The sequence below is a fragment of the Dipodomys merriami genome, unplaced genomic scaffold, assembly GCF_024711535.1.
Source record: "Dipodomys merriami isolate MVZ:Mamm:240054 unplaced genomic scaffold, mDipMer1.0.p SCAF_1, whole genome shotgun sequence".
Taxonomy (NCBI): domain Eukaryota; kingdom Metazoa; phylum Chordata; class Mammalia; order Rodentia; family Heteromyidae; genus Dipodomys; species Dipodomys merriami.
Window position 1 is genome coordinate 88,616,290 of NW_027202270.1, and position 15,501 is coordinate 88,631,790.

At 40.9% G+C, this 15,501-nt stretch overlaps 1 protein-coding gene and 1 non-coding gene across 6 annotated transcripts in view; both read right to left on the bottom strand.

Moving 5' to 3' along the window:
- Window positions 1-1,207: 1,207 nt before the first annotated feature.
- Window positions 1,208-15,501, bottom strand: part of Ccnb1ip1 (cyclin B1 interacting protein 1) — a 35,665-nt gene continuing 21,371 nt past the window's right edge. For 2 of the 5 annotated variants that reach the window (XM_070040269.1, XM_070040361.1), the window contains exons 4-8: window positions 8,443-8,577; window positions 7,268-7,359; window positions 7,033-7,151; window positions 4,189-4,522; window positions 1,208-1,988 (exon numbers count right to left, since the gene is read on the bottom strand). In XM_070040269.1, coding sequence (XP_069896370.1) covers window positions 1,786-1,988; window positions 4,189-4,522; window positions 7,033-7,151; window positions 7,268-7,359; window positions 8,443-8,577 — 883 coding nt within the window. In that variant the 3' untranslated portion in view covers window positions 1,208-1,785. Of the gene's footprint in view, window positions 1,989-4,188; window positions 4,523-7,032; window positions 7,360-8,442; window positions 8,622-15,501 lie in introns of those variants that run through there. The other 3 variants (XM_070040533.1, XM_070040448.1, XM_070040625.1) reach the window with 2 other exon arrangements.
- Window positions 13,758-13,903, bottom strand: LOC138835331 (small nucleolar RNA SNORA79). The gene has a single exon (XR_011374555.1). It is a non-coding gene; the product is annotated as a small nucleolar RNA SNORA79 (small nucleolar RNA).

Here is a 15,501-nt window from a genome sequence, read left to right on the forward strand (position 1 = left end):
TATATATATATATATATATATATATATATATCATATACATTATAATCTCATACAGTATTTAAATGTACAAAGTACCATTGTAATACTAACCATTTCTCTTTAAGATTTAATCATTGTGTACATGTATTTTAACCTGTGAGCCTAAAAAAGCAAAATGATCAAGGCAGTAATCAAAAATGTACAAAAACCACTTCCTCAAAACTACTCAGCAAAACTGAAAACAGAACAGGGGCCTGTGGCTCACAACAGTAATCCTAGTACTCAGAAGGCTTTTATTTATTTATTTATTTTTATTTGTCAGTTGTGGGGCTTGAACTCTGGACAGGGGCACTGTCCCTGAGCTCTTCAGCTCAAGGCTGAAGAGAGCCACAGAGCCACTTCCAGTTTTCTGGTAGTTAATTGGAGATAAGAGTCTCACAGGCTTTCCTGCACAAGCTGGCTTTGAACCATGATCCTCAGATCTCAGACTCTTGAGTAGCTAGGATTACAAGCATGAGCTACTGGTGCCCAGCCAGAAGGCTTAAATTTGAGGACCAAGGTTCAAAGACAGGCAGAGCAGAAGTCTCCAAAACAGTATCTCCAATTAACCAGCTGATCTGAAGATGTGACTCAAGTGGTAGAGAGCAGTCTTAAGTGAAAACACTAAGCAAGAGTGCCAGACCCTCAAATAAGAATACACAGGAAGCCGGGCGCTGGTGGCTCACGCCTGTAATCCTAGCTACTCAGGAGGCTGAGATCTGAGGATCGCGGTTCAAAGCCAACCCGGGCAGGAGAGACTGTGAGACTCCTATCTACAAAAACCACCAGAAAACCGGAAGTGGCGCTGTAGCTCAAGTGGTAGAGCGCTCGCCTTGAGCTGAAGAGCTGAGGGACAGCACCCAGGCCCACAGTTCGAGCCCCACGGCCGACCAAAAAAACAAACAGACAAACAAAAGAATACACAGGAAAGAATTCTTTGTACTATCATCTGTAAAATCTCATTTAAGCTGTGCAATAGGGATGGATTTTTCCTTTTAACTATGGAGTACAGAAAAGCTAATTTAAGAAATTTTACACTGTAGTAATAAAACTAAATCTCTTGTCAACAGAAGTTTCTACAATAATGCATTCCTAAATAAATCCATAAGAGACCAAGACCACTAGTGATAAAAAAAAATTGCAACTTTTATTTTAAAGCAATGACAAAAACTTCAGAACTACCAATGTAAATTATTTTTAACATTCTGTCATTCACTGGCATGAATCTACCTCCAAACAAGTTAATATAAATGCAAATACATAAACATATAAAATGCCCACAACTAAACAGTAATCCAATCAACCAGCCATCATTTTACAAGGCCAAAATCTTCACATAAATGTACTGGCAAACACAGCAATGTATCAATGAACACACATATACATATGAGAATAAATACCAGAATCAGCCAAAGACATGTAGACAGAACAGTGGTGCTAATACACATATGCATTAACACACAGATTGGCCAAAACCTGCCAAGCTGAAACAGTGATTTACTAGGACATACAATGTTGTGACCTTTTTACCAGTGATGAAAATTGAATTCAACTAGTAAATAAAACAGACTAATGGAATGCTGCTTATGTGTTAAAGACAAGGAAATGAGATACTACAGCCATCCATCCCACTAACAATGAGTTTCTTGAATCTGAAATACAACGTCAACCTCACAGACTTAATAGCATAAGGAAGTGGGTTACTTCTATTTAAAATAAAGATTATAATGAAATTACAGAAAGCAGAGAAACACTGTATAAAGCAAGTTAAATTCTTTTCACTTTGAAGGCCCTGCTAGAGATTTGTTGCTGCTCTGACTCATGACTGTGAGATGCAAAACTAAAAAAGCTGTTACTGGGTTCAGGTGCTGTGGGAGAACCCACAAAAAATGGTCTGAATTGAAAATCTTCATCTCCACCACCCCGATTTCGAATTGGTGTATTGTCCAAAGGAAACTTGGAGTTGTTTCCTAGAGAGAAAAAATTAGGGAAGGGTATAAGCATTTATTTCCTCACAGATCTTTAGGAACAAATATTACAACCATAACATTCAATAAAATGCTTACATAATTCAATTATTATGAGATGAATAAACTACAGACCTAAGTACTAGGTGAAAACTACATCCCTCCCCTTAACCATAGAATATACTATACCTGATTTCCTGAGTTTCAAAGATAGATATGACCTTATCACAGAAAATAATTTAACACACTGATATGTCTATAGTAGAGCTAGAATTTGATAGCACAATTCTGTTCATTTATTAACTAGGTTTTTTGGAATTTTGGTTTTCCTTTTTCTTTTAATTTTGTTATTATTATAGAGGCAATGTACAGAGGAAGTACAGAAATATAAGTCAGAAAATGAGTAACTTTCTATTTGGACAATGTCACCCCTTCCCTAATTTGTTTTTTGTTTTGTTGTGCAGGGTTTTTGGTCAGCTATGAAACTTGAACTCAGGGCCTGGGCACTGTCCCTGATATATCTTTTGTTCAAGGCTAGTGATCTACCACTTTAAGCTATAGCTTTACTTCCAGATTTTTTGGTAGTTAACTGGAGATAAAAGTCCACCAACTTTGTTGCCCAAGTTGGCTTTGAACCTTGTTCTTAAGATCTCAGTCTCCTGAGTAGCTATGATTACAGACATAAGCCACCAGCACCTGGCTGTTAGCTACTTAATCTATTTTCAAGGAATTAATTTTTTGTCCTAACTTTTACAAAAAAATTTAAAATACTACTAAATACATTCTAGGAAATAAGACACCTTTAAAATGTTGGCATATAACAAAAACCAGTATTTCTCAATATAGGCTTAAGAAAAATCACAATGGATCTGACTAAACATTTAGCTACTTCTACTAAACCATTCCATGGCTTTTACAGATAATAAAGTCAGGCAAGTGTCTCACACCTCTAAGGTTTAAAATATGGTTTAAAAGATAAGAGTGCCCTGAGGTAGCAAGCTCTGAGGTTCAAACCCGGCTACTGGCCAAAAAAGGTAACAAAAGGAAAGTGACTCCATCAAATGTGCTAAAGGTAAAAGTCTGTGACACTCTTATTGAAAGTAGAGCTGTGGCTCAAATGGTAAGAGCACTAACCTTGAGCAAAAGCAGCTCAGGGACAGTGCCCAGGCTCTGAATTCAAGACCCAGGACCTGCACCCAAAAAAAAAAAATGGTTAAGAGAATAAGCTGCATGATCTTGACCAAGTCACACAGCTTTCTGTACCTCAGATTTTTTATTTGCCCACAGAGATCTTTGCAGATTACACGTAAACGTGAAACAATAGTGCTGGGAATGTAATAAAGAATCTTAAAAATGGCAGCTAAGTATTTATTCTGTAACTAAATTGATTTTAAAGTACAATTTTTAAAAACTGCTCAAAATAATTTACATCTGCGGGGCTGGGAAAATGGCTCAGTGGTAGAGTGCTTGCCTTGCATGCATGAGGCCCTCGGTTCGATTCCTCAGCACCACATAAGCAGAAAAAGCCAGAAGTGGGGCTGAGGCTCAAGTGGTAGAGCCCTGGTCTACAGATGAAGAGCTGGGGGATAGCACCCAGGCCCAGAGTTCAGGCCCCACAACTGACAAAAATAAATAAATAAATAAAAATAATTTATATCTACCAGGCATCGGTGGCTCATGCCTGTAATCCTAGCTACTAAGGAAGCTGAGATCTGAGGATCACAGTTCAAAGCCAGGCTGGGCAGGAAAGTCCATGAGACTCTTAAACCACCAGAAAACTGGAAGTGATACTGTGGCTCAAGTGGTAGAGTGCTAACCTTGAGCTGAAGAGCTGAAGGACAGCGTCCAGGCCCAGAGTTTAAGCCCCACAACCAACAAAATAATAATAATAATAATAATAATAATAATAATAATTTCTATGTAATCAAATATACTAATAAAAGCAATGCTGCACTGCTGAAGACATGGATAAAAAATACATGAGCCTACCATCAGTGGAGTCAACACTGACTACTTGGAACTATGTAAGGTTCACTGTAAACACTCACGGATTTAAACAACCTACTCTTGCCAGAAGTGGTGCTGTGGCTCAAGTGGTAGAAGAGTAGTCAAGCACAGAGAGGCTCAGGGACAAAGCCTGGGCCCTGAATTCAAGCCCCAGGACCAGCAAAAAATAATAAAAATAAAAACGGTCTTCTCTTACCTACTGGGAAACCAAAGACACCAGACTGTGCAATCATAGATGGTTCAAGGGAGCTTTCTTGGTTAGCAATAGTGATATTTCGCAGCCTAAGGCTATCATAGAGGCCTTGGAGCTTTTGATACTGGCGATTGCGCTCCATAAGTTTCTCAGAGATGTCACTGAACTTTTTCTTGTATTCTTCTAACACTTTCTTCATAGAGGTGACCTCCCCTTTCATAGAGGTCAATTCTACATCCTTGCTCTGTATTTGCTGAGTATATATTTTCTCCATCTGTTTCAGATGGCTTTCAGCCTTGCTGAAATTGTATTCCTGATAGAGACGTTCCTGATGTACCTGTCCCAAGACCAAGAAAAAATTTTAAGATTAAAAAATACAAAGATATATTATAAAACATCAAAAGGAAAAGATCCTGATATAGGGATATCATAATATATAGAACCAGGTTAAAAAGCAATCAGAACAGTAAGATTATAAATATAACATTGTATTATTAAATGCATAGAAAAATACAAAGAAATTCTCTGAAACCACTACCATTAAAACACCAAAACAACAGCATGTCTTATTTAACAAGTGACTTCCATGCCATGATCTTGTTTAAGAAATCCTATTTCAGGAAGTGGCGCTGTAGATCAAGTGGTAGAGCGCTAGCCTTGAGCTGAAGAGCTGAGGGACAGTGCCCAGGCCCCACAACCCACACACAAAAAAAAGACTGGGCTGGGAAGGTGGCTCAGTGGTAGAGCGCTTGCCTTGCATGCCTGAGCCCTGGGTTCGATTCCTCAGCACCACATAAGCAAAAAGAAAAAAGCCGGAAGTGGTGCTGTGGCTCAAGTGGTAGAGCGCTAGCCTTGAGCTGAAGAGCTGAGGGACAGTGCCCAGGCCCAGAGTTCAGGCCCCACCACCAGACCCAAAAAAAAAAAAAAAAAGACTGCCCAGGAAAATGGCCCCTTCCTCAAGAAGCTCACACCTTCCAGTAAGCAAAGAAAGTCAACAAATAGCAGAGTAATTAATAAGTACATGAGAAAGAAAAGTGCTTTGAAAGAAGAGAAAGTAGCAGAGTTGGGAAGAGTATGCTGAAAAGGGGGGTGTATGGGCGGGGAAGACTCAATATATATGCCCTGTCTTATTGACAAAGACTTGAATAGCCTCGTGGTTAGCTAGAGAATGAACATCTCAGGGAGAAAAGAAAATAAATAAATAAATAGAATAAAACAGGCTCTTCCTAGGCAATAAGGGAGAAATATTCTTTCTACCTGCTCAGCTAGTGAAGACTGGGACCAAATGCCATAGGGAACAAAGGAGAGGAAGTAAGCAGGGGAATAGGGTGGGGGACTGGGTTCATTCAGGTCCTGCACAGCTTCTCAGGCCATTGAAGGACTTTGGACTTTACCCTGCATAGCTGGAAGTGATAAATGTGACTTCAGTGTGAATAGAACTTCTGTAGCCAAATGCTGAAAGCAAAATGGAGGGAGGAAAGCTGGAAAATGACCCAATCAGTGACAAAACTGCAAAGTGCAGGAATGTGATGAATTTTAGAGACAGTGACCCAGCATTTACTACAGCGTTAGGATGATGTTTAGAGAGAAAAGTTAATGAATGCAAGGAGTCTGGCTTGAGTCCCTGAAATGATGGAATTTCCATACATAGACATGGGGAAAAGTGGGCCAAGTAGACACAGACTCCAATAGTAAATATGCTGCATACAAGATGCCCAGAAGATTCTAGGACACATAGCTTGCCTTGGCACCTTCCTGGCTTTCCCATCCATACTTTAGTCCAGACATCTATAGTTGTTAGTCCAAGGCCTCCTACAGTTCCCCTAACCACTCCAATCCAGCTCCAGCTTCTGACTGGTTATTCTTAACCAGTCTACCATGCTCTCCCCTACTCAGTTGCCAGATGTTAATCAGTCAGGAGTATTCAGGAGCATGATCCACCAACTCCAGTACTGCCTGAACACGTGAGACAGGAACTAGCCAAGTCATCCAATATTGTCTTTGCTGCCCTGAACAAATGGCTGCCCTTTTTGCCGTTTGTAGGCCCTCTGATAATATTTTTTCTTATTGTTCAGTCCTGGTTTCATAGGATTTCTTTCAGATTTCATCCGAAGACACATATGCACATTCATCACCAACAAACAATTACTGCTGCCTTCTTCTGGAAAGGACAGCTCTGCCTTCTATACCTAATGTCAAGGCCCTCTGCCAGCAGGAAGTAACCAAAAAGAATCAGCACCCCTCTATAACTATCAATATTGGAATGTTAGATCTACCAGGGAAAAATGGCCCCTTCCCCTTTGTTCTACTTCCCTGCACATGTGGCCCTCCCTTAGGAGCCCCAACCTAACACCTGTAACCCAGGTAACTGGCACCCTTAGGGGCAGTGGGACGTTCCCCCAGGCCTCTGAGGTCATATCTTCATCTGCCTCAGTCACTTCCTTTGGACCGTGAGAGGCTCCCAGACTCTGAAGTCACTTCCACAGCCGCTGTGGCCATAACTTCTCCCCGCCCTCCCCCTATATAATCTATCTCCATCAGTAGTTTTCCCCTCTACACACTTATGTTCTGCCAATAAACTCTTCTACATGAACAACCCTGTGGAGGTCTCCTTTCTCCAAACCTTACAATTAGTATGTGTGATACTGTTCTATTTTTACACAGAAAAGTGTGTATATAATATATATGCAAAAAAAATCTGAGTAAAGGATTTTTCTTCCTTTCAAATTTACACAAAACATTATTCGTAATTTTGTAAGCAACTTACTAAAATTTTCCATGCATATATAAAAATAAGAACCAGTGTATAATAGAAACTCCCAAAGAGAAATTAACATACAAACAAACCTGATATGTCCAGAAGGCCAGTGCTCGGGAACTAATGTCCAACACAATCTCTGGTCTCAGCCCTGCTAATACCATAGCTTTATATTCCTCTGATGGACTGAGTTCTGTGCGGACGATATCTAGTTTTCCAGAAAGGGTACTGTTACAGGCAGGGCAGATAGCTGGTGAACGACTAAACTCACCACTACCATGCTGATCACAGAAGATGTGAGAGCAGGCAGTAACCCATGCATACCCAGAGAGTTTGCAGCGACACTTTCGGTAATTACAAAGCAGCATATCTTCACACAAAGACATGATAAGGAGGTTGTCAGATGCTGAGAAGTCCTAAGAGGTAAATGAAAAGGCAAATAGGTCAAATTGTAATTAAACAAGTGAAAATACTTTACCAATATTGAGTATTTTGTTTTAGTATATATTATAATCAATATTGATTTCAGAAATCCAACAGTCTCTTTTGATAGCATAAAAAAACTAAAAGAAAATTAAATATACAGGTGATCCCAAAACTTACTTGAACTTATATTTACAAAACATAAAATTATTCTGAATTTTTTCAAAATGCTGTACGATGAAGTTGCATCCATCTAGTCTCTAATACTTCTTGTGCAGTCACTCCTTCCATAATCCTCAACCCCAATCTGGTTCCCTCACCTGACTCACATTTCCTACTTTCTTCATCACATACATAAGAGTGTATTGAGTGTTCCCTACACTGTTAACTGCTATTTGTCATTCACTATCCAAGCCAAAATTCATTCTTTGCTAGAATATTTTAGTACATCTCAGACTTAGCAAACGTAAAATTCCAAGCATGATTTCAGGCATTTCTTTGGAAAAATTACTAATTTCAACATTATTCACTGATATGTTTTGACTTAAACGTTAAAAAAAAATATATCCATTGGCTCACACCTATAATCCTACTTAATATCCCATCCAGTTCAGGCAAGAAAGCTCACGACTTTTAAAATTTCCAATTAACCACCAAAAAGCCAGTAGAACTGTAGCTCAAGCAGTAGAGAACCAGCCTGAGGTCAACTGGCAGAATGCTAGCCTTGAGCAAAAAAGGCTCAGGTATAGGAGCCGGGAAGTTGGCTCTGTGGTAGAGTGCTCGCCTCGCACGCATGAGGCCCTAGACCACATAAACAGAAAAGGCCAGAAGTGGTGCTGTGGCTCAAGTGGTAAAGCACTAACCTTGAGCTGAAGAGCTGAGGGGCAGTGCCCAGGCCCAGAGTTCAGGCCCCATGACCGACAAAAAAAAGTTCAGGTACATTCCTGAGTTCAAGCCTCAGAACGGGCACCAAAAATTAAAAAACTGCAGCCTGGGGCCCAGGGTCACTCACACAGATGCCTGCATCCGTTCCCACAGGCAAAAGTCATCTAGCAGCCCATAAGAGTAATTTTTACCTCCAGACCACAGAGTAAGCAGGAGCGGAGCAAGCAGCTTTTCCCGGGGACCCTTCCCCCAGAAACTTGGGAGTGGCAGCCAACTTCCTATTCCCCACAACTGGGAAAATGCGCACTTCTTCACGGCCGTACAACCTGGAGGCCAAATTTTTGAGAATAAACTCACAGAAAATTGTGAAAATTCCAACTTGCTCTCCACACTCAGCAAATAAAATAATGAGCACAACAATACGAATAAAATATGTGGCCAGAAGAGAAAAAACTTACAGCCAAACACCACCTCAGGAGCCCTGCTAACACGTGACCACCCGGCTGCTCTGACACTGAATCAGAGCGCGTGCGCAGAGCCGCGTGGTGCCTCTTGGGTAGCGAATATGCTGGGATAGATGGATGTTTGGGAGCTGGGAGAGGGCAGGATCTCACAAGGCGCAGGCGCGGGATCTGATCTACAAGGACAGGATAGGAGGCCTGTAGGAGTGGGTCTCACAGAGCACAAGCTTTGAGCGTGGGCTCACCAGGGGCCTCACCGCTAGCTGCAGCCAGTATGAGTACAGTTCATGAAGGGTGGGCAGGTAGGCAGCAAAGGCTTTGTAAATAATCAGGAATAATTCTAGAAATTGTGTGACACTGGAAACAGTAACTTTTCCTTGACTCAGCATTACAAATATTCAGAAACTGCTTGAAAGAAAGTCATTTGGAACTGTTGGTCATGCTTGGAGGTAATCAGGAGTCGAGATTTTGGCAGTACTAAAGCCTAAATTCAGGGCTGGGAAGGTGGCTCAGTGGTAGAGTGCTTGCCTTGCATGCATTAGACCCTGGGTTCGATTCCTCAGCACCACATACACAGAAAAAGCCAGAAGTGCCGCTGTGGCTCAAGTGGTACAACACTCGTCTTGAGCTGAACAGCTGAGGGACAGTGCCTAGGCCCAGAGTTCAAGCCCCATGACCGACAAAATAAATATATAATAAAGCTTGAATTCGGGGCCTCAGGCTTGCTCGACTCGCAAACTTACTCAGTTGGTGTGCTACGACTGAAGCCATGGCTCCAGACCTGGTCTTTCTTGATTATTTTTGGAGATGGGATCTCTAGGAATCTCCCAACAAGGCTGGTTTCCAATAGTCATTCTCTGGATCCCAGCATCCTCAGTAGCTAGCTCAGTATCCCTGACATTAAACTGGCATAAGCCATATCATTTGGCTTGCTGATAGTCTTTAAAAAACAATGATACTGCTTTAGTCTAATGTTCTTACCTATCCTTTGCTTTTGGGTTTTGTGCTTTTTGTCAATTATGGGGCTTAACTCAGGGCCTGTGCACTGTCCTTGAGTGCTTTTGCTCAATACAAGCATTCTACCGCTTGAACCACAGCTCCACTTCCAATTTTCTGGAGTCTCACAGACTTTCCTACCTGGACTGGCTTTGAACTGCAATCCTCAGATTTCAGCTTCCTGAGTAGCTAGGAGACAGGGCAAACCACTTCACTTTGCTTTTTAATGCTTACCTCTAGCAATAATGATTTTTTAAACATACAGACTTAAGAGATCAGACTTAAATGTGACTGAGAGGGGTTGAAGAGTACTCAGGTTTCAAACCTTAATGCTCACTTTTGGAGCCATCTTTCCATTTTCAGGATGTCACCCTAAATGAATTAGTAACCAATTCCATCAGCCACACTATGGATAACATGCTACAAAGCTTTTCCGCAAGATATGAATCCATTAAACTTTTTTCCTTCAAACAAGAACCTTCTCTACTTAAGCAGCATTTTATTACTAATTTAATGCTACTGTCCCAAGTTGCAGTCAAGTAACATAGTAAGTCCATATATAAGCTGTGTGCTCCTACCACATTATTTTGGCTAATTAGGTCTTTGGTACATTTTCTGGTTTCAACTATGCCAAATATAGAAATATTTAAGTATAAAAAAGCATGATCTCATTGAAAATTTAAAAAGATTGCATAGCATTCAAATTTCAACTCCATACCTAACTGTAGTCCTACCCAAGTCATATCTTAATTATAACATAAATCTCTTCTTGGTGATGTGTCCCAGTAGCACATAGGTGAATTTGTTAAAATTAAAATTATATAAATGTAAGTACAAGTATAAATAAATTTAGTTACCCCTACCTAACATAAAGAATCTGAATAGGGCTGGGAATGTGGCTTAGTGGTAGAGTGCTTACCTAGCATGCATGAAACCCTAGGTTTGATTCCTCAGTATCACATAAACAGAAAAAGCCAGAAGTGGCACTGTAGTTCAAGTGGTAGGTAGGGCACTAGCCTTGAGCTGAAGAGCTGAGGGACAGTGCCCAGCAAGGCCAGTGCCCAGACCCAGAGTTCAGCCCCCCACAACTGAAAAAAAAAATTGTGCAGGAAAGTATGTATGACTCACACTAGTAAACCTACCTTCTTGGGGGGACTGATATCTGGAGGCCTGAAATTCAAGGCCAGCCTAGGAAGAAAAACTTATTAGACACTTTCACAACAAAGTGGATGCTGTCTTCTATGCCTGCTATAGCTAAACTTGGAAGGCTAATAGAGGTAGGATTAAGACCCTATCTCAAAGGTAATCAGGAAAACTCAGGATTAGAACTGTCACTAATGACTAGTGCCTATAATCCTAACTACTCAGAAGGCTGACATCTGAGAATCACTATTTAAAGGCATCTGGCATAGGAAAGTCCAGGAGACTACCAAAAAGGCTTAAGTACAACTGTGGCTCAAACAGTTGAGTGCTATCTTTGAACAAAAAGCTAAGGACAGCATCCATGCCCTGGGTTCAAGCCCCAAGACTGGCACAAAACAAAACAAAAAAAGGCTGCAGATGTGGTTGGGTGGTAAGAACACCTATTTCAGCAAATACAAGATGTACTCAAATCTCAGCAACAGAAAAAAAAAATCTATTAATAAAACTATACATAAGAAGAATATGGGCTGGGAAGGTGGCTCAGTGGTAGAGCACTTGCCTTGCATGCCAGAGGCCCTGGGTTCGATTCCTCAGCACCACATAAGCAAAAAAGAAAAAAGCCCGAAGTGGCGCTGTGGCTCAAGGGGTAGAGCGCTAGCCTTGAGCTGAAGAGCTGAGGGACAGCGCCCAGGCCCAAAGTTCAAGCCCCACGACCGGACCAAAAAAAGAAAAAAATTTGTAGGCTCTATTTTAAAAATCAACTTACTTTTTTCGTATTTCTCAATATGTAGCTGATTTGACAATCATTCTTCACTTACTCTAAAGGATCAAACACCATAATCACATATTAAAAGGATCTATGTGTGTACTCACTTTAACATACACATATAATTATTATCTATCAGTCCAAGTACCAGTTAGTTCATGTATTGCAATTAAAACAGTTGCTATTTCCAACAATGTTTTTAGATCACAGAAAAAAAAATGAATCAATGGGCTGGGAAGGTGGCTCAGTGGTTAAAGCGCTTGCCTTGCATACCTGAGGCCCTGGGTTCCATTCCTCAGCACCACATAAGCAAAAACAAAAAAGCTGCAAGTGGCGCTGTGGCTCAAGTGGTAGAGCACTAACTTTGAGCTGAAGAGCTGAGGGACAGTGCCCAGGCCCAGAGTTCAGGCCCCATGACCGGACCCAAAAAAAAAAAAAAAAAAAATGAATCAATGAAGATTTTTTAGTATTTCTTCTGGGTCAGATATTAGGATCTAGGAATAATAGAAAATATTACTCTTTTTCTTGCCACCTTTTACATTTTACAGGGTAATTCAGTAAAAACACTTCTAGCTTTCATCTTTACCATGTATTTTGGGGCTGGCAACTTAGCTCAATAGTAGAGCACTTGCCTGCCAGATGTTTAATTCCCCAGCCACATACAATCATCTACCTTTATGTTGTAAAGGAAGTTTGGGAGTGTTTTTGTTTTTGTTTTCTATTTTTTGCCAGGCCTCAGGCTTGAAATCAGGGCCTGGGCATTTTTCCTGAGCTTCTTTTGCTCAAGGCTAGGACTCTACCACTTGAACCACAGTGTACTTCCAGTTTTTTTCTGTTTATATGGTGCTAAGGAATAGAACCCAGGGCTTCATGCATTCTAGGCAAGCCCTCTGCCACTAAGCCACACTCCCAGCCCAAGAAAGTTATTTTTAAACTTCCTTGAAATGTGAGATATACTAAAAAAAAATCAGTAAAACATTATGATACAAACATTTTTGATTCAAAGTATAATGTTTTAGCAACACCCAGGATCAATTGACTATAGCTTTCTTTTATATAGCCTAAACCAGAGCTATTCAAATATTATCACAACCAAAGAATTTTCTAATTATATTACTGTATTAAATCTTCTTTTCAAGTACTTTTTTTTCCACCAGTGCTGGGGCTTCAACTCAGGGCCTTGTTCTCTGGTTTAACTTTCTCTCAAGATTGGTGCTCTTGCCGGGCTTATGCCAGTAATCCTAGCTACTCATGATCTGAAGATCATGGTTCAAAGCCAGCCCAGGCAGGAAAGTCCATTGTCACTTTTTTTTTTAATTTTGTCGGTCATGAGGCTTGAACTCTGGGCCTGGGCACTGTCCCTCAGCTCTTCAGCTCAAGGCAAGCACTCTACCACTTGAGCTACAGCGCCACTTCCGGTTTTCTGGTGGTTTATTGGAGATAGGAGTCTCACAGTCTCTCCTGCCCGGGCTGGCTTTGAACCGAGATCCTCAAATCTCAGCCTCCTGAGTAGCTAGGATTACAGGCGTGAGCCACCAGCACCTGGCTCCATTGACACTCTTATCTCCGATAAACCACTCAGAAAACCAGAAGTGGCAGAGTGGTTCAAGTTGTAGAGTGCTAGCTTTGAGCTGAAAGCTGATGGACAGCATTCAGGTCCAGAGTTCAAGCTCCATTACCAACAACAAAACAAAGATTGGTGTTCTACCTCTCAGAGAGCCACACTTCTACTCTGGCATTTTGGTCAGAGAAGTCTCAAGGATTTTCCTGCCCAAGCTGGCCTCAAACTGTGATCCTATCCTCAGATCTCACCCCGCTAAGTAGCTAGGATTACAGCTAGGCCACCAGCACACAGTTAAAAATACATTTTTTGGTTTTGTTTTGTGCCAGTCCTGGGCTTGAAACCAGAGCCTGGGCACTGTACCAGAATGGCTTTGCTCAAGGACAGCACTTTACCACTTGAGCCATATCTCCATATCTGGATTTTTGATGGTTAATTGGAGAGAAGAATCTCACAGACTTTCCTTCTGAGCTAGTTTAAAACTGTGATCCTTAGATCTAAGCCTCTTATAGGATTACAGGGCCTGAGCCAACAGCACCAGGTCAAAGGTACATTTAAAATCTAGAATTACTACCTGCTTTTTGTTTGACTCTGCAAAAACCAGAAGATACTAATGGACACCCACCCTGTCTTCATGGTGCCCTGAGTGAAGACAAGCCACTTTTGTATACTATGGACCAAAACCCCACTGCCTAAGCTCCAAGCAGTGAAAGGACAAGCCATTCAAAGTTTATCTCCAACTTACCTATTTTTAAGAAACACTTATAAAAATAAAAATACCAGAAATGCTCTTCTATGATAGGAATCATTACACTTAAATAAGAACTAAGCTCCAAGCAGTGAAAGGACAAGCCATTCAAAGTTTATCTCCAACTTACCTATTTTTAAGAAACACTTATAAAAATAAAAATACCAGAAATGCTCTTCTATGATAGGAATCATTACACTTAAATAAGAACTAAGCTCCAAGCAGTGAAAGGACAAGCCATTCAAAGTTTATCTCCAACTTACCTATTTTTAAGAAACACTTATAAAAATAAAAATACCAGAAATGCTCTTCTATGATAGGAATCATTACACTTAAATAAGAACTAGAAGAGAAGGCGAAGGGTGACATTACCCAAGAAGCATTGTACTTACAACCTGAATTATGGAATTGTAACCACTTAGCACAATTTAATAATAATAATAATAATAAAGAACTAAAGACAGCATTACTGATTATTTGATATAGCTAGTAAAAATAACAAGTTAATGTCAAGAAAGATCAACTAAGAAAATGGAATTGAGGGCTGGGAAGGTGGCTCAGTGGTAGAGTGCTTGCCTTGCATGCCTGAGGCCCTGGGTTCAATTTCTCAACACCACATAAGCAAAAAGAAAAAAGCCTGAAGTGGCACTGTGGCTCAAGTGGTAGAGCGCTAGCCTTGAGCTGAAGAGCTGAGGGACAGCGCCCAGGCCCAGGTTCCAGCCCCTCGACCGGACCCAAAAGACAAAAAAAAAAAAGAAAATGGTATTGAGCCGGGCGCCGGTGGCTCACGCCTCTAAACCTAGCTACTCAGGGGGCTGAGATCTGAGGATGGAGGTTCAAAGCCAGCCCGGGCAGGAAAGACCATGAGACTCCTATCTCCAATAAACCACTAGGATGCCGGAAGTAGCACTGTGGCTCAAGTGGAGAGCGCTCGCCTTGAGCTGAAGAGCTCAAGGACAGCGCCCCAGGCCCAGAGTTCAAGCCCCACGACCAACAAAAAAAATAAAATTAATAAAATTAAAAAATTAAAAAAAAAGAAAATGCTATTGACACTATAGATACAGATGTATAGTCCTATTACCATACAATCTAATATACACATGAACTGATAATAAAATAGCTAACATTTATACAGCATTACAATGTTTTATAGTATTCTACACTCCATACATTTCTCTAATTCAATCTTTCCAGTAATCACCCTTAAGTCAGATAATATCATGTTCTAAGACATAAAGTTAGGAGACTAAGGGGCTGGGAAGGTGGCTCAGTGGTAGAGCGCTTGCCTTGCATGCCTGAGGCCCTGGGTTCAATTCCTCAGCACCACATTAGCAAAAAGAAAAAAGCCGCAAGTGGCGCTGTGGCTCAAGTGGTAGAGCGCTAGCTCTTCAGAGCTAAGGGACAGCGCCCAGGCCCAGAGTTCAAGCCCCACAACAAGACCCAAAAAAAAAAAAAAAAAACTAGGAGACTAAGAAGTTAAGAAATATGTCACAAGAAAGTCTAAGACTCTTATCTCCAATTAACCTCCAGAAAAACAGGAAATGGTGCTTCGGCTCAATTGATAAACTGTTCACC